Source organism: Marmota monax, unplaced genomic scaffold (genome assembly GCF_021218885.2).
Source record: "Marmota monax isolate L192 unplaced genomic scaffold, Marmota_monax_Labrador192_F-V1.1 WCK01_AAM20220418_F8-fsc00004, whole genome shotgun sequence".
Lineage (NCBI taxonomy): Eukaryota > Metazoa > Chordata > Mammalia > Rodentia > Sciuridae > Marmota > Marmota monax.
In genome coordinates this window covers 10142467-10161194 of record NW_026692881.1, presented here as the reverse complement: position 1 = coordinate 10161194, position 18728 = coordinate 10142467, and the positions used below count along the sequence as shown (strand labels likewise).

Here is an 18728-nt window from a genome sequence, read left to right as displayed (position 1 = left end):
ACTGCTCCAGCTCCCCCGAATCCCCACATTGCTGCTTCCCAGGAAGCATTCTGTGCAAACCAAGGGGACAAAGGGAGAGCAACATGACCACCTTGTTCTGCTTAGGAATAAAATGACATGGATTCAGCCTCTGCCACGAGGGTAAGAGGGCATCTGTGAATTAGGAAGCTCAGTTGTAAATGAGCCAGGGCAGCTCCTGAGCTGACCTCTGGAGGAAGACCCACACCAGGAAGGGTGGGGCTGAAGTCCCTCTTTGCAAGTTCCAGTTTTCCACTGCATTTCTTCATTTCTGTGTCCCTTTGACCTCAAGCTGGCTCCTGAGAAGCCAGTGATTCCTCCTCTATGTCTGGGATCTCTGGCTTTCTCTTGGTCTCTTCCAAGGCACCCAGATGAGTGCAGTGATACACCTTGAGCACATTTCCCTAAAGAAACTGTCTCTGAGCCCCAGGTCAGTGTTACCAAGAGCATCTCCTTTGCCACCTCGGAGACTCTGAAAACCTAATAGTAGGCAAGACTTTCCGTGTCCAGAATTGGAGTGTTCAGACATTTTCAGGCCAAGGACTAACTGGATTCTCTTTTTATATTTCAGGAGAAGAGGAAGAAGACGCAGGTGATGAAGACAGATTGGATGGTACAGTCAGGGGCCCGGGGCCTCGGGCGCCAGCTGGGGCAGTTTCAGAAGCGCAGCTTGCTCGCAGGCTCACCAAAGGAAAGAGCAGCCGGCGGATGCTGTCCAATAAGCCGCAAGACTTCCAGGTAGATACAGCCCAGGTGCTCTGCATCCTCATTCAGCCACCCCATGGCCCACGTTCCAGTAATTGCAGTGACACTGTGATGGACCTATTTCTATGGGCTATGCCTTATCTGGTAAAAAAGGAATGTCAGGGCCAGACGCAGTGGCACACATCTACAAAATCCAGCTACTCAGGAGGCTGAGTCAGGAGGATCACAAGTTCAAGACCAGCCTGGCAACTTAGAAAGACCTTGTCTTGAAATAAAATAAAAAGGACTGGAGGTGTAACTCAGTGGTACAGTGCTTACCTATCATGTCAAGGCCCTGGGTTCAATCCCTAGTAATACCCCACCCCCCCTAAAAAAACAGGGGGATGTCAGGGTGTGAATCCAATAGGTGCTCTCCATCTTCGGCATGCAGAAATAGAGTTAAACAAACCAGATGAGGTTCTCCCCAGGAATAAAACCAGAACTTCCCTTCCCTTTGGAGGTAGGCAAGAGCTAATCATAGAATAGAAACACAGACATTGTGTGTTGCACAGCTCTGGTTACTGCTTCAGACTTGAGAGCTCTAGAGTAAGGGAGTATATCATCAGGGCTCAGGAAGGCTAGGTAAGGGCCTGGAGTCTGAGCAGTGACCTCAGCCCCATCCCACCTTTCCCAGGCCAACTCAGAACGATTTCAACCTGCCGAACTGCTCTGGGTTTCTGCACCCCAATCCCAGTTCCTATCTTAGGAATGATCAAGGGAGGCTTCTCCCAGCATGTGAGCACCAGGACATGGCCAAGCTGTCCTGGCCTGCTTTCAGCCATCCTTATGGGCCAAAGGGCAGAAGCAACCCCCCAGGATTCTCCTGCACCACACACTTGGAAAGGATCAGTAACAACACCCCTTCTGTGCTGCAGATCCGAGTCAGAGTGATTGAGGGCCGCCAATTAAGTGGCAACAACATAAGGCCTGTGGTCAAAGTTCACGTCTGTGGCCAGACACACCGAACAAGAATCAAGAGAGGGAACAATCCATTTTTTGATGAGGTAAGTGGGCAAAGAATGCATGTACCTGCTCAGCGGGCATATCCTGTTTATGTGCTTCTCTCCCGCCTCCTGCCATCTCTGCCCTGTCCGTGGGAGGGGGTTGCAGATATGTGAGCAGACGACATGTAAAGACAAGGTAAAGGTCAACGGTTAAACCTACAAAGTTAAGAACCATCTCACCATGATATCACCTGGTGGGCTTCATCATTGATCCTCAGAGCAACATCTTTCTGATGTTTGTACAGCAGTTTCACCCCAATGATAGAGCAAGTGATGTCACCTACATCTACCTTTGTTTTTCTAATTACAGGATGTCTCTGAGGGATGACTCTGTGTAACTAAATAATCCATTTTTTGAGAAGTGGCAAAACTTCCTCAGCTATAAAAATAATACATGTTAGAGGAAAACAATAATGAGCAGATCCCACTAAACCCAAGCCCCCCACTAACATTTAAACATGCTTTCTGTTGTTTTGACAGTTATTTTTCTACAATGTCCACATAACCCCTTCTGAACTGATGGATGAGATCATCAGCATCCGGGTAAGAGGCCCAGAGAGTGGGAAAGTGCAGCTCACTCACTAACTGCCAGATGAAGGCCATCATCTTTCTATCACTCTTCTTTCTTCCAGGTTTACAATTCCCATTCTTTGCGGGCAGATTGTCTGATGGGGGAATTTAAGGTGAGTGACAATAGTCTTCTTCACTGAACTTACATAAAGATAAGAACTTTCATAATAGTGAGTCTGCCTCCAAGCCAGGTCTGAGTCCCCATCGTGGTGACATCTTAGGGTTATGTTTAAGGGATCAACAGCATGAACCGTGCTGAGGACTGCCTAGGCCTGGTCTACTTCTAAAATGTAACACTTAACAGTACCCCAAAGCAAGAAGCTCTGAAACTCCTGCTTCAGGCACCTGCCAGCCTTCTACTGTGGATGGAAGCAAATCCATGGCTACAAGGGGAAAGAGAACTTGACCTTGGCAAATAGTCCACCATTGCACTCCCAGAACCCTGTCTACAAAACCTGTTGTCATAAATCTGGAGTCTGGAAGGAAAGCCAAGCTGGCCAAGAGAATCAGCATGATTGCCAACTATTCTTACTGTAATTAAAAAACAAATAGACTTGGTTGGCTCCTTCTTAACAACTCTACAGGGAATGTGCTGCCTCGAGAAAGAAGCAGCTCTGGTCACTAAAGTCCCACAGGATGATATGGGTCAGGTGGATCTGTGTTTGTACCCTGTCTGCCACCAAGTACCCCTATGTCCTGGGGGAAAACCCAGTTCCTCTCTGATCATTAGTTTCTTCACCAGTAAAGTGGGATCACTGTGAAGATTAAATGATTTATACATGTAAAGCACCTAGCATAGCACCTGCACATTAAAGTGCCTAATTGATGGTTATATTAATATTAGCCTTAGCATAAGCTGAAGGAGGAGGAATGGGCAGGAAGTTGGGCTAGGTAAAATCCTGTAGGGTGATTAATGATCTCAGTTTGCCTGGGACTATCAGTGCTAAAAACTAGGAAAGTCTCAAGCAAACTGGGACACATTCTTCACCCTACTTTCATGGTCCCTTCCAGCTTAAGAACAGCTTATTTGTTCAATAACAAATTGTTGGTTGAGGGTCTTCTCTGTGCCTCACATCAGGCATGGGGGGATGCAAAGAAGGTAAGCTGGAAATATTGGGTCTCAAGCAAATTTAAGCCTAGTCAAGAATATTTCATTTAAACATGATACTGATGGTTTCTTTGAAGTGATTAGACTGATTTTAAAATCTACTTAAGCTACTTTAAATTATTTTTTCCCCAGATTGATGTTGGATTCGTTTATGATGAACCTGGTAAGTAATGTTCTCTTCATCAATCTGAAGTCTCATAGTAATTCCTCCTAACTCTGAGGGAGATGCTAGAAGTCAAGAAAATTTTAGAGATCAAGGGAATCAAAGCCAAAGGAATTTTAAAAAAAATGTTTTCTTATTGGGAAAGGATGTTTACTGGAAATGAATAACAGTAGCTTAGTGTGGATGTCTAATTTTTTTGTCTTAATGTTTGTAAATAAGCAATTTTCTATGTTTTGTGAGGATATCTTTATCAAGATCAAATTATCAATCCAGTAGTAGAGTTCAGAGAATGGTACTTGAGTCACACCAGGACAGCGGGGTGGGGCCAGGGTGAAGAGAGCACAGAACAGAGGACATCTGCATGCAGGCTTGCCTGGGGAACTTGGTGTGTCCTGATGAAGCTTCCAAGGAAATGCTTCTAAAAGGCAAAATCACAGACCCACCAGCATCTCTTTAGAGTGTCCCTGTCCTTCTGCTCCTTTGTTTTAGGTCATGCTGTCATGAGGAAATGGCTTCTTCTTAATGACCCTGAAGATACCAGCTCAGGTGCTAAAGGCTACATGAAAGTCAGCATGTTTGTCCTGGGAACCGGAGATGAGCCTCCCGTGAGTCTCTAAATTCTCTGCCTTTTACTCTTTTCACGAAAAAGCAGATCAAGGACTAAGATAGAGGTCCCCTGTGGTTGCCTTCAGTTCTTCACCTTCCCCACTCCGATTCCTCCATTCCTGAGAAGCCGGTCTTTCCTTCATGATAGATGATCATTCTAGCTCACTCAGTTCCCTTCCTGGTGTCTATAAGTGAGTGTTTAATTCGGGAAACATGCATGTTTGCACAGTGTCCTTGCAACATCAGAAAGATTGGTTTTTACCTACAGAGTGTGACTTACTCGCAGAATCAAGCAATGCCACCTAAAGGATTGTGATGATTCTGGGAAAATGGGCAGCAAATGGAAAGTGCCAGAGAAGAAACACACACACACACACACACACACACGAAAGTGCCTAATTGATGGTTATATTAATATTAGCCTTAGCATTAGCTGAAGGAGGAGGAATGGGCAGTAAAGAATACTTTACTATTTGGTGCTCATAAGACAACAAAAACACACACACATATCAGCATTGATTGTATAGAACAGCTGATAGGTGGAAGGGAAACTGATGCCTGAAATCTTAAGCCCCAAGCATAGGAAATCCTAGAGGAAATTCTGATTGGGTTCATTTTACAAGCATCGGGTTGGCTTTTTAGAAGTGCTACTGTTCTGTATGTGTAATTTAATCATGTGCCTCCAAACAGCCTGAAAAACGTGATCGTGATAACGACAGTGATGATGTGGAGAGCAATTTGTTACTCCCTGCTGGCATCGCCCTTCGGTGGGTGACCTTCCTGCTGAAAATCTACCGGGCTGAGGATATTCCCCAGAGTATGTATGGATTTAATTTTTTCCCAGTCTATCACCTGTGTGCATAATGAGATACTGATTGGTGCTCCCTATCATAGGTTTTTCTTCTGAAGGGTCTTCAAGGGCTTATTTTCATTCATCTGGCCCCATTGAAAGCTCCCTGAGCAGACTCCTGGGCAGCTAGTGCTGCTGATCCATGGTCCTTGTTGGCTCATTCTGCCCTATCTCTTCTTCCTTCAATGCTCTGTCTTCTTCTAGAGAATGCTAAAGAAAGGTGAGCAGTCAGCACTTCTAAATCTCTTTACCCCAAATGAAAGCATGAAATTTTATAATCAAGTAAGTGTGTTTGCTATTTGGAGTGTTAAAAATAGCTGAGCAAAGGGTGGTAAAGTGCCAATAACCAGAACTCTGTTCCTATTATAGTATGATATGTTTAGCAGGAGACTGTTCACATTTAAGAGAATAGTTTACAGTGATTCCATTTATGAAGACCAGTTCAGTCTCTCTTGTCCTTGCTGACAGCCAGCATCCTGCCTGCTTTGCCCAACCTGTCTGCTTCCTGCTGGGCTCAGGGACATCTAAATCCACTGGAGGTAGTACCCACTGCATCCACCATGGATCTCTTTACCTGGAAATCCTTCTCCCTTCTTTTAGACCCTAGAATGTCCCCCATACCATCTTTCCCCCCAAAATATCTTAAATAAAGTAAATTAAGCTTCACATTATACTTCCTATACTAACCTGTTCAGTTGATCTCGGTTCTTTCAAGTTTGTTAAAACAGAGAGATCTGTTTGTAATCGATTTGATGTGCTACAACTATATTATTTACGAGTATGCCAAATCTTCTTGAATTTCTCTACAATGTCAGAACTGGACTTATGTCACTTTGACCTGAAGCATCTTTTCCAAATTAAAACCAGACCTAAGTTTGATAATTGAGTCTTACTCTGACTGGACTGTTTAAAATTCTACTTTCTTCTTCCATAAATTATCAGTTCTCAACATCATAATTTATGGGTTTATTTTTCAAGGTGTTCTATAGATTTTGCAAGGAGAAGACATTTTCTCCCTCTTCAAGTAAGACAAAGGGAAGTTCTGCCACTAGTGCTTACCACCATAGGGAACGATTCTTACTGCATTTATTTTCCCATATAGAAGAAATTTTACAATTTTACTGAATAATTTCCATTTTTTAAGAGAATCAGATTTAATCTCTGCTGTGTGACATATTCCTTTCCAGTGGATGATGCCTTCTCACAGACGGTAAAGGAAATATTTGGTGGCACTGCAGATAAGAAAAACCTTGTGGACCCTTTTGTAGAAGTTTCCTTTGCTGGGAAAAAGGTTTGTATGTGATCCTCTCAGAATAAACATTTAAAGCATGGTGCTTTCCTTGGAGTGAATTCCTGCTTATTCTTTGTTAAAATAGCCCCCTGATGAGTGGGCTGCTCTGCAGGAACACAGATTATCTGAATCGGAACACACCAGAATTCTCCCCAGCTTTATTTTAGAGTGGAAAGTATGCAGGACTCAAATTAGAAAATTCAGCCTTTTGAAAGACTGGAATAGTGAAAGCTACCATGGAATTATTGGAATTATTTCCCGGGTCTAAGTATTATCTTTCTCTTAGGCAAGCTTCCAAGCCGACCACGGTCATCCCTGGTAAATATGGTGGAGTGTAGCCCCCAGGCTCCCAGCTGCCCGCTACTGTCACATTTCTAACCTGCTGTTTCCCCCGCAAGTGGCTGAAACTGGAGACTTGTGCAGGGACACCCCATCCCAGTCTTTTGGAAAAAGCTGGAAGACTCTTGGTGTAAGGGAACCTGTAACCACCAAAAGTCACACACTACTGACTTAGTGTTATTTCCTCAGGGAGTCACTGGGGCTATGGAGGGAAAGTCTTCATCTCTAGGTCAATTTAAATTCAGGTCTGCCCCATTTCAGAGGCAGGTGGGAACATTTCTTAATTTCTTAGTTTTAAATTTTCTGAACTGTAGGTAATAATAATCTCATAGGATTTTCGAGAGGGTCAATTCATTTGAGAAGTAGTGATTGTGAGCCTACTAAGTACCAGATACTGTCCCATGTTCTGAGGCTGTACAAATGAGTCCATGGGATAGCCATTGTTCTCATGGAGCCTAGAAGAAACAGATGGACTGACTTATCTGTTTCTTCTTGCTACAATGAAATACCTGAGACTGGATCATTTCTAAAGACTGTAAGTTTATTTGGCTCATGTTTCTGAAGATTGAAAGTCCAAGAGCATAGCACCAGCATCCGCTTGTCATCTGGTGAGGGCCTTCTTGCTATATCTTGGGGAGTCGGGGGGGAGCATTATCAGCAAGGGTGTAGCTCAGATCCCTCTCCATCTTCTAATAAAGTCATTAATGCCACCAGGGGTCCTCACTCTCAGGGCTCATCAAATCCCAGTTACCTCCCAAAGCCACCATTTCAAAATACCATTAACATGAATTTAGGGCCCAAAGTGGTGTTGGTGCACACCTGTGATCACAGTGACTCAGAAGGCTGAGACAGGAGGATTGCAAGTTCAAGGCCAGCCTCAGTAACTTAGCAAGAGCTGGTCTCAAAATAAATAAAAAGGGCTGAGGATGTACCAATGGCAAAGCAATCCTGGATTCAATTCTCAGTACCAAAAAAAAAAAAAGTATGTATATGTGTATGCATATATATGTGTTTGTGTATATATGTGTGTGTGTGTGCATATATGCACACACACATATGCATGTAAATATGTGCATATGTATATATTTGAATTTAGGTATTAAGTTTCAACTCATGAAGTTTTGGGAAACACATTAAAACCATAACAAACAAACAACAAGCAAAGTAATTGAATAATTTTGTTTTCAGATAGTGCTTAGAACTACAGAAAAGATGTGATTGATGTGGGAGGGGTGTCTAGTAAGGTTACCAGGTGGGACACCTTTCAGGAAGTGATATTTGAGCAGAATCCTGGATGTGAAGATATCTGGGAGCAGGGGCTTCCAGACAGAGAAGAGTAATGGAAGGGGCCAAGGAACCATGTTTGCAATGAAGGAATGTCTGTGTGGCCAGAGAGGAGCAAGCATCAGGGGTGGGAATAAGAGATGAGGTCAGAGAGATGTGAGGGGTGGGGCAGGTTGTGCTTTATTAGCCAGGTAGGGATCTGACCTTATTCCAAATGCACTTTGAGAGCTCACTGAAGATGTTACAGGTGGAGTGATATGAAAGTTGGAAGGCAAGAGAGGAAGTGGGAATTCAGTTAGGAGCCAGCTACAGGTGTCTGAGGGAAAAATATTTTAGGATGTACCCGAAGATACAAGCATCAGGATTTACTGTTGGACTGGGAGGGACTTGTTAAGGGGAGAGGAATATTGTGCGACTCTGGTCCTAAGGCCCAGTGACTAAATGAACAGAGATGGAACACTGGGACAGGAGCTTTGGGGTAGGGAGGAGGCTGTGAGCAGGATCCAAAATCTGTTTGGATGTGTTAATGATGAGCTGCTTCTCAGACAGCATATGATAAATACTCAATAAACCTAACTCTTATTGTTACATTAATCTAATAATAGACATCAGGCTATTAAAAACAAATTAAAGACATGAATAAAAACAAGCTGTTGGTGCACAGAAGAAGGAAAAATCACTTTAAATCCATGTCACATTTTACCAAATCATTATCAAGAAAAATAAAGTTTGGAGGCTGGTGGTATAGCTCAGTGGTAGAGAGTATGCTTTGCATGTATAAGGCCCTGGGTTAGATCCCTTGCACCAAGGGTGAAAATGTCTAAAATTTAACCAGGTCACTAAGTATATAAATAATAAGTAAACTGATGATGTTATAATCCAATGTGAAAATATTGTTAACTTTTGCAATTAGAAACCTGAATACCTACAGTTTTGCTTTGGTGATTGTTACAGGTTTGCACAAATATAATTGAGAAAAATGCAAACCCAGAGTGGAATCAAGTCGTCAATCTCCAAATCAAGGTTTGACTTTCTTTTCTTTCAGAAAAAGTAAAAATATTTACTAGTTACTAAATAAATGGAGAAATAATTGCCCGTTTTCTGTTTCATTTTAACAGTTCCCTTCAATGTGTGAAAAAATAAAACTAACAGTATATGACTGGTGAGTTGAAAATAGACATGTCTAATTCAACAGTAAAGAACTAGACATTTGGATATTGTGGATCTTATGGTAGATGATCTAACTTATACTTCTTGGAATATTTGCTTTCCTTCTATAGGAAGAAATTACTTCCTTACAATAAAATGCTCCTGGAACTGGGAGGTTTAGATTAAAGATAAAAATTATTAAAAAAAATAAGCTTAGTATAGAAAAGCTTTGGACAGGGGCTGGGGATATAGCTCAGTTGGTAGAATGCCTGCCTTGCATGCACAAGGCCCTGGGTTCAATCCCCAGCACCAAAAAAAAAAAAAAGAAAAGAAAAGAAAAGCTTTAGACATCTTGGTTCAACTGCTGATAATAGAAGAAGAGAGAATTATCTGAAAATATTCAAAGATAAGAAACCAAGGATTAAATATCATTAGGCTGTCCAAAATGACTTCAGAAATAAAGTAAGCCCTTTTGGGGGGGGAAGAAACACCAAAATATTCTGAAAGCAAAGTATTTGTTAGAAATACTTTGAGCATTGTTACTATTAGTAAGAAAAACGAATGAATGAAAGGCAAAGAAACACCTTGAAATGTTCTGATGGAATTTTGACTAAACCAATCTCTCAGCACTGATTGGCTACAATAAGACCATTCTTAGATTTTGACTAAACCAACCTCTCAGCACTGATTGGCTACAACAAGACCATTTTTAGAATGTTCTGACTAGATGGGAGTATTCAGCTCTCAGTCTTTGGATCTCCGAAAGTGGAAACATGGCAAATATCACATTGTCTTCATCATCATCATTATCACAAGTGCATATTATGTTGGCTATCATTTTCTGAGCACTGCCAAGTGCCTGGCCTTCACTATCTAAGTTATTTTTTAGATTAACCCTGTGGGGCTGAGTTGACTCCTAGATTCATTTTACAGATGGGGACACTGGGGCTCAGAGAGGTCAGGTAACTTGCCCACAGTCACTTGGATGGTTAAAGATCTGGTTGGGCCTGCCTGTCTCCACAGTTTCTCTTTTGGCCGAATATATTTGACTCTCATTAGTACCCTATTATCATACTGACAAGGAGGTGTGTGGGAGGAGTCATTTGTTCAGTGACTACACCACAATTAATGGAGAGTCACAGTAGGGCCTTCAGCACAAAATACTCCCTTCTTTAGTGACAGAAAATTTTAAGGCATTTTGGACCCTCAGGCCACAACAGAAGGTGCTCCAGGGGCCTCAGGGACCCTTGGGTATATAGGTAGCTCAGATGACCACTCTGATCTATGGACTCTACAGTGGACTATTTACTAATTGAACCATCCCAGAGTTTCCTTTGGTCACTATAAAGGTGGGTTTATATCTGACCTAGGCTGCCCATCTCCAAAGCAACTAGTGTAAATTAGAATGAATAGAAAGACCCTGCTTACCTGGAGAACACTTGGAGCCAGATCTTAGGTCACATATCCTACATGGTATTTGAACAACTGAGGAAAAGCTAAAGATTCTTCAAATATAGTCTGAACCCACTGAGTGAAAAAAAAAAATTCAAACCCCATGCATGTGATTTAATACCCATAAATAACATTTTCTCCAGCAAATTATATGTTATTAGTCACTTCCTATAATCTAATATACTATTCTCTAATCTTTCCCCCAAATACTGAGACTTTGCTTCTTCCCACGGAGCCTTTGACTTCAGAGGGGACATGGCACTAGATGGAATAAAAATAAGAGATGTAAAGCAAACAATGTTCATAATATGTGCCCAACCTGAGACCATTTCATGGTTAGGCTCACAGGCTCCTCAAGATACCCACAGAAGGATATATGATATTTTATTACTTGTAGAGAGCGTGGACAAATTTGTCCCTACAACATAGGCAAGATTTAGGTTTCAGACAAGCAGACACACTCAGAGAAACAGCAGCTATCACATAGTAGGTGCTTACTAGATATTTGAATTGAATTAGAAGGGAATTTTTCTTCCTGTGATACGTCCTTAGATAGAGCCTGATGTGTCCTTAGATAGAACCCATTGTGATTGTTAAGCCATCATCACAATTAGTATGAACATGGTCAAATAAGATACATAGAACTATTTTATGCGATATAATTACATTATGCTCATAATGTAACGTGGCTATAATCCATTGATTCATCTTATGACAATGATATTAAGTGTAGCCATAGAAAAATACAGTGACCTTTCTGTAAAATCTTTCTTTCGTACCTGTTGAATGAATTGTCCAGCTAGATCAGTGTTTGTAAAGGGTGGTTAAAAAGCCATCTGCATTAGAATATACTTAAAATGTACACTCTTGGTGCTTAACCCAGGTTTACTGAATCAAAAGCCTGGACAGGAGATGAGGGTAGGGAGTTTTTATGATTTCTGAGGCCTGAGGAATTTTCCAGTCCTTTCTTTTAATTTTTTAAAAATATTTCCAGTCTTTAGTTTATTATTCCTTCAGGTGGGTATGTATTAGTATCTTTTTCTTTTTTATTGTTGAAATGAAGGCATATTTTTATAGAATCAGGCCTTAACCTGTTCTTTCACACAGGGACCGCCTCACCAAAAATGATGTCGTTGGGACAACATATCTATACCTCTCTAAAATTGCTGCCTCTGGTGGGGAAGTAGAAGGTAAGACATTCAGCAGATCTGGAACGAGACAGAATATAAAACTTTGGAGGAAGAATGAACTGGGAGCCACCTGGAAATAGGCTTGGTTTCTTAAAAGCCGAATGTGATGAGTTTAATGATCCATGTCAGTGATATTTTGGTGTTGACCAGAAGAATAATTAATAGTCCAGTCAAAAAGCAGTTCAATCAACTTTCTTGCTCCTACCCAAAACCTTTTGTCCATAGCTGTTTCATGAAGTTTTAATTGTCAGTATGGAGTGTCAACAGCTGATTTTTCAGAGTGGCATTGATACAAGTTCACCCAAATGTAAAATAATATCCCTGTCTCAAAGGATTCTCTTGGTCCCAACTAAGTCAGCCATAAGACAAGTAAATGTTTTATTAAAAAAAAAAAAATCATGAGGTCAGATGTGAATGAATCATGTCATTTCCCCTCTCTAAGTGTGTGTGTTTTATTTTCACTCTAACAGGTGTTAAAACCAGTACATTTCTCCTTTTACCATTTTCTATGCTTGAGCACTATTTACCTGAACCTGGCATTATGGTTCTGTGTGAATGCCAGAAGTTATAGTAGATAATGAAGAAAAGAAAGCTAAGGTGATAAGAGGAAAAATTAATGATAATACATTAATATCATAAGCTTATTTTTTGTTACCAAAAAATCTTGTAATTGCAAATATGTAAAACATATTGATTAAAGTGAAAGAATTTGGGACAAAATTTTGTCCTGAGAAACTCACATTTCCTCTCATTTTCATCTTAAGACAGGGTTCTATCTGGTTTTGTTTTGCTTGGTTTTGGGGGAAGAGTACTAAGGATTGAACCAAGAGTGCTCTAAATCACTGAGCTACATCCCCTGCCCTTTTTATTTTTTGACTCTGAGACAGGGTCTTGCTAATTTGCCCAGGATGGCCTTGAACTTGCAATCTTCCTGTCTCAGTCTCTCTAGTAACTAGGGTTACAGGTATATGCCACTGCATCTGGCTAAAAAGACTATTGTTAATCCTAACCAAGAGCATGTATAAAAATCTGGAAGATATTCAAGAAATGGCAAAAAGAGTATCAATTGCCTAGCTCAAGAGTTAAAAAGAAAGGCAATTATAAATCCTTCCTCCAAAACCACAAAGAGGTGAACAAAACAGATATAGTTCAAATAAAAAGCCATGTGTGTCTTTATTTTAAGCCAATGGTAGAAGGTAAGAAAGAAATCCCATATGAATGTTTTCTACTGAGTGGCATGGAGATCATAACACCAGAGCTTCTCAGTAAAGAAGTGTAATCACAACCCTTTCCTTTCCTCTGCAGAGAACAATTTTTATATGGCAATGAATACATATACATATGTATGTATATGTTATAATATTTATACAATATATGTATATATAATATAATATATAATATAATGTATTATAATATATATATATAATATAATACAATATAAGCACTATTTATTTTTTCTTTATTTTTTTATCGGTCCTGGGGATTTAACCCAGGGGTGCATTACCATTGAGCTATATCTCCAATCCCTTCTTCATTTTTTATTTTGAAACAGGTTCTCACTAAGTTGCTGAGGACCTTGCTAAATTGCTGAGGCTGGCCTCAAACTTGGGATCCTTCTGTCTTAGCCTCCGAGTTGCTGGGATTATGAGCATGTACAACCTTGTCCGGCTGTTATTTTCTTTTCTTTTTTCTTTTTTGGTACCAGGGATTGAACCCAGCGCCACTTAACCACCGAGGCAAATCCCCAGCCCTTTTTATTTTTTATGTGGCAACAGGGTCTTACTAAGTTGCTTAAGGCCTCAATAAGTTGCTGAGGCTGGTCTTGAACTCAAGATCCTCCTGCCTCAGCTTCCCAAGTCACAGGATCACAGGTTTGTGCCACAGCAACCCATATTTTCTTAATTTTTATAAAACTCATAGCCCAAGCTCTGAACAGAGTGTAAATGCCATCTCCCATTACAATGTAAAAGAAGGACAGAAAAGAGAGGTTAGAAGGAGAAGGAGGTGGAAGATAGGAGCACCAGTACACTCTTAGAAAGTGAGCAATCCAGATACCACTGCAGATTCAATCACAGAGAGAACCAGTAGAGGAATCTATAATCATGCTATGACTGTATGCAGGGAGGGTAAAAAGGACCTAAATCCATTTATTGTAGTAGGAAGATATCAATTAATATCTAAACGTACTTATTCAAGAAATATTTGTTAACTACTTCATTTAGTTTAACATACTCACCGTTTAGTTTAACAGACTCACTCCCATCCAGAAGAATTAAAACCAGAAATGGTTAAAGCAGTTTCAGCCCCTCTCCACGACCTTCTCACTGTAGGCCCTGCAGTCTGTTAGTGTCTCAAAATAACAATGAGCTGTCATCCCGCCCTCAGAAGAACAAACCATGCTTTGAATAACACAATGTGCCATTAACTACAAGCTTAACTATAGGCGTTTGCTTACACAGCCTCAGACTAAATTAACTTGGATATTCTGGCCTTGGTCCCAACTAAGTCATCCATAAGACAAGTAAATGTTTTATTAAAAAAAAAAAAAAAACAGGAAGCATTGGTAACCTCACCAACCTTCCTTGGTAGGAAGCTGGTCTTAGATACCTATTCCCTGGAACTGGAGAGTGGGGTCATTTGTGTGTGGTGGCTCTGAAAATTGTCACAAAGTCTTGAACCATTTTACATTTAAGCCATAAGACTTGTATAAATTACAAGAGTGTCATGTGATTTGGGTCTGAATTTGGGATTTTTCTGTTGTTGCTTAATCACTTACCTGGCTCAAGGTTTGATTAACTTTTCAGTGTCTGTTTTATAATGCCCATGTTGCTCTTGTTTTTTAACCAATCATATTTTTACTATATAGATTTCTCATCTTCGGGATCTGGGTCTGCATCATATACAGGTTTATGCTTTGTAATTTTGCTGTCTATTAAAGCTTTCTATCTACTATTACCTTACTAAGAATATATTAATTGATTGCCTTTAGAACCTTTTTTTTTTTGACATTTTGCTGCTTCAAAAATAGTTTTGCTAGAGTAATAGTTTTTTTATGAGTATATGGGTGTGTTTCATGGCTAAGCTTAAAACAAATTTGCTAATCAGACATTGCCACATCTTTCCTATTTTCCCCTAGATGCACACACCTCACATGTGGTTTCATTGCAGATAATTATTTGTGAGATATAACATTTTTTGTCATTGTTTATGTTCAGTAGGTAGAAATATGGGGCACTAAATCAATTATTCTGAAATGATGATGTAGCTTTTCCCCACTTCCAACATGGATCTTTAGGTTGGAAGACATGAACATTTTCCACTTTTTACCCTGAAGGTCACCTCCCGAATATAAGGCATCATGCCATGTACTTTGGGTTGTATAGCACTCGCCATTTTTTGCAAGTTTGCTCAGTCTTGGCTGTCACAGTTCTCCCAAGGCAGATGTTATTGTTTCTCTAATTAACGAAGATTCTGTGATTTAGAGAGGTCGTCTGGCAGATAAATTTGGTAAGGCCTGCTATGCTAATTGCCCAAGGTTGTGTGAGAGGGTGAAAAGATATTGCACATGAAAAGCTTTGCAAACTCTCAAGGTCAGTGCTCCTCTAAAATGATATCTTCTGCCTTTATATAGCTGACACAATGCCCAGTTCTTAATTGTTTTAAGAAATAAATTTCATCATCTTGTAATCAGACTTGGGAGGAACACAGAGCAGTCCCTAGGTTTGCAGGTTGGACAACACTTCAGTCCTTCATTTGTTCAACCAACTAACAGATATTTCTGTAGCAGTACTCTGTGATAGAAGTAGTACTGGGTGTTTAACCTGCTTAAATCCTGCCACTTCCCTTAAAAGGAGTTTATACCCTAGTCACAGGGATAAGCAGCTATCTAAAGTTCTAAAAACTAAAATGTATAGTAATAATTTGTAGAAGTCCAAAATGCCAATGACTTCAGAGAGGCATGAAAGGCATGAAAAATACTGCTTAAGAAGTAGGTTGTAAGGCTGGGGTTGTGGCTCAGCAGGAGAGTACTTGCCTAGAATGTGTGAGGCACTGGGTTCTATTCTCAGCACCACATAAAAAATAAATAAAGGTATTGTGTCCATCTGTAACTAACAATATATATATATATATATATATATATATATATATATATATATATATATATATATATATATATATTTTAAAGAAGTAGGTTGTAGCTAGATCACAGGAAACCTCAATGACCAAGATAAAGAATTTTTATTTTATTTTTTATGGGCTCTTCAGGAAGGACACTGGGAAGTTTGAGGTGACAACTCTGCATAAAATGGGTTAGGAATATTTGATGGCAGGAGGACACTTAGCTTGTGAGAGAATAGCTTTCCCAAGAGACCATGTTGACACGTTTTAGTCAGGTTTCTCACTTCTGTGACCAAATGACTTGACAAGAACAATTTTAAGGAGGAAACAATTTCAGGAAACAGTTTCAGAGGTCTTAGTCCATGGACCACCGACTCCATTGCTGTGAGCATGAGGTGAGGCAGCACATCATGGCAGAAGTGTGTAGAAGAGGAAAGCAGTTCAGAACGTTATACCAGAAGCAGAGAGAAAGAGAGAGTTTGTCTCACCATGAACTAACTATGAACCCCTAAGGCATGCCCCCAATGACTCACCTTCTCCAGACATACCCTATCTGCCTATAGTTTATACCCAATTAATTCATTCAAGTGGATTAATGCACTGATGAGGTTAAGGCTCTCATAACTAAATCATTTCACCTCTAAACCCTCTTGCATTGTCTCTCACATGAACTTTTGGGGAACACCTTACATCTAAATCATAATAACACATGAGCACATGGAAGGAGGGTTCTTCATGTTAGTACCCAACTGAACAAGTCAAAGGGCATTTTAAATATTCTAAACTAGAAAAGCAATTTAGTTGGACAAAAAGAATTAAGCCCTGGGTATAAAGGAGACCTGCGGTGGGTCATTATTGATAATTTGTGTCTCCATCCCTAAAGATCTCTAACAAAAGGCAAATATTCATGACAAACAGCACAGTCACCCGTGGGAACCAGGTGGAGATGAGATGAGAGTAGACTGGAGGAATGGATGGTGTGAAAGGAGATCTAGTCTGAGCTTTGAAAATCAAGATCCTGATCTTAATCTACCAATTTGTGAGGTCTTTGACAATTCACCTCACCTCTGTGAGGTCTAGTTGCCCATCCACATTGTGACATGAAGGGAGCAATAGCTTTAGCATCCATTCCAACATCAACATTCTGTATTTCAACATTCTGATATTCATCTTCTAAAAATTACTTCTTTCCTTCTTTATGAGTCTCTGCTTAATCCCTTATTCCTACCCAACTTTCCTCCCCCACACTGAAATATTTTATTATAAGAAAAGTCTAAATCCTACTTATTAATAATTTGCAATGTTCCATATAGCAGAATGGATGAAGCCAAACCAATTTGTATGATTTGATAGAATATTCATTTATTTCATCCAGCTCATTTTTCTGGAAGACAATAACATGATTTATAGAAATATCTGTTAGGAAAACTGTTGATCCTGATTGTGTTTCACAAAAAATTCCCAAACAGATATGAAATGTTACACCCAGGGTGTTTACCAAGAGTCATTCTTAAACTATCATGTATTACTTTTCTACATCTTAAGTTAAATGCCCCTCCCTTGCCTCTCTTCACTGAGATTTTTAGTTGGCTAATTTCTTCTAGCATGCCTGGTTTCTACCTCCCTCTGAAAGTGCATACTTCCATTTAGACATTCAGGGAGCTTCACCTAGTGAAAATGACAGTGAAATACATCTGTATGGTTAGGTCAATTGTTTATTCATGGTTGTTCTGCTCACCTGCTACTTCACATTTACCTTTCACCCTTAGTTTTGAACTTTAAGTTGCAAAAGTCCATTGATGTGACAGGTCAACCTCACATCCATAACAGGAATTATCTTGGCAGACAAGAAAGCCTGAAAGACAGAAATCTTTGCTTCAACACGTCTTTTGATTACCCCAATGTCTTCTGTTCATTGTTTGACATCTCTAATTCATAGAACATTCTTCCTTACACTGAGTGAACCAAAGTTGGCCTCCATATATCTCCTAGAAGTGGTCCTAACTCTGCTTTTGTAGACAAGTTTATCCCTTTTACATAGAGATCATTCAGATTGTTGGAAATTGTTCTTATGTTTCCCAGCCTTCACCACAATTTCCTCTTGATTTGACTATTTCCTTACATTATCATTGCTCTTTAGTGGTTAGTAGTCTTGATGAGTCCAAACAGCAGAAATTTAGAGTTTATCAGATGATAATCAGATATACAAAGTAATGAAGGGTAATTTTTATATACCTCCATTTTATTTATTTATTTATTTTTATGTGGTGCTGAGGATCCAACCCAGGGCCTCACACGTGCTAGGTGAGCACTCTACCACTGAGCCACAACCCCAGCCCTGTGAAGGGTTATTTTTATATCACTTCTGAATAACACTTTATTATTACCATAAGCAGGTAGTTCATTGTTACACACAAGTTTTTAAATGTATTTTTAGCAGCATCTGCCAGATTTACACTAACTGCTTGAGGTTAACTGATATCTTTTTGGAACAAATTAAGTTAATCTGATGTACCATTTAAATGACCTCTCAAAACAATGTGATCTTTTACCCCAATTTTCAATTTTGTGTTTAATACCATGCCAGTTATAAACTTGCAAAAAATGTGATCAACTTAAAAATCTCATTATTTCTTCAATTGAATAGCTTTATCTTTTTGTAGGAATATATTTGCCTAGAATACCCCCAAAATGTTTTTATTTCATATCATAATAATAACAGAAAGGATATATGACAAGTCACACGAGTGCTTATAATTTTCACTAATACAACTAACTCATGAAGTGGAGAAAAATAACCTCTCTTAACTAGCTAATAACTAACATTTATTTCAATATATT

The 18728-nt window shown here is 39.7% G+C and overlaps 1 protein-coding gene across 2 annotated transcripts in view; it reads left to right on the top strand.

Annotated features, from left to right (window-relative positions):
• The window catches only part of Myof (myoferlin), a 151351-nt gene that overhangs the window by 56828 nt on the left and 75795 nt on the right, over positions 1 to 18728 (top strand). Inside the window, exons 6-17 of one of the 2 annotated variants that reach the window (XM_046449804.2) lie at positions 590 to 756; positions 1638 to 1766; positions 2247 to 2309; positions 2399 to 2449; positions 3577 to 3607; positions 4097 to 4212; positions 4904 to 5030; positions 6251 to 6354; positions 8932 to 9000; positions 9096 to 9139; positions 11686 to 11768; positions 14635 to 14673. In XM_046449804.2, coding sequence (XP_046305760.1) covers positions 590 to 756; positions 1638 to 1766; positions 2247 to 2309; positions 2399 to 2449; positions 3577 to 3607; positions 4097 to 4212; positions 4904 to 5030; positions 6251 to 6354; positions 8932 to 9000; positions 9096 to 9139; positions 11686 to 11768; positions 14635 to 14673 — 1023 coding nt within the window. The remainder of the gene's footprint in view (positions 1 to 589; positions 757 to 1637; positions 1767 to 2246; positions 2310 to 2398; positions 2450 to 3576; positions 3608 to 4096; positions 4213 to 4903; positions 5031 to 6250; positions 6355 to 8931; positions 9001 to 9095; positions 9140 to 11685; positions 11769 to 14634; positions 14674 to 18728) is intronic. The other variant, XM_046449805.2, reaches the window with a different exon arrangement.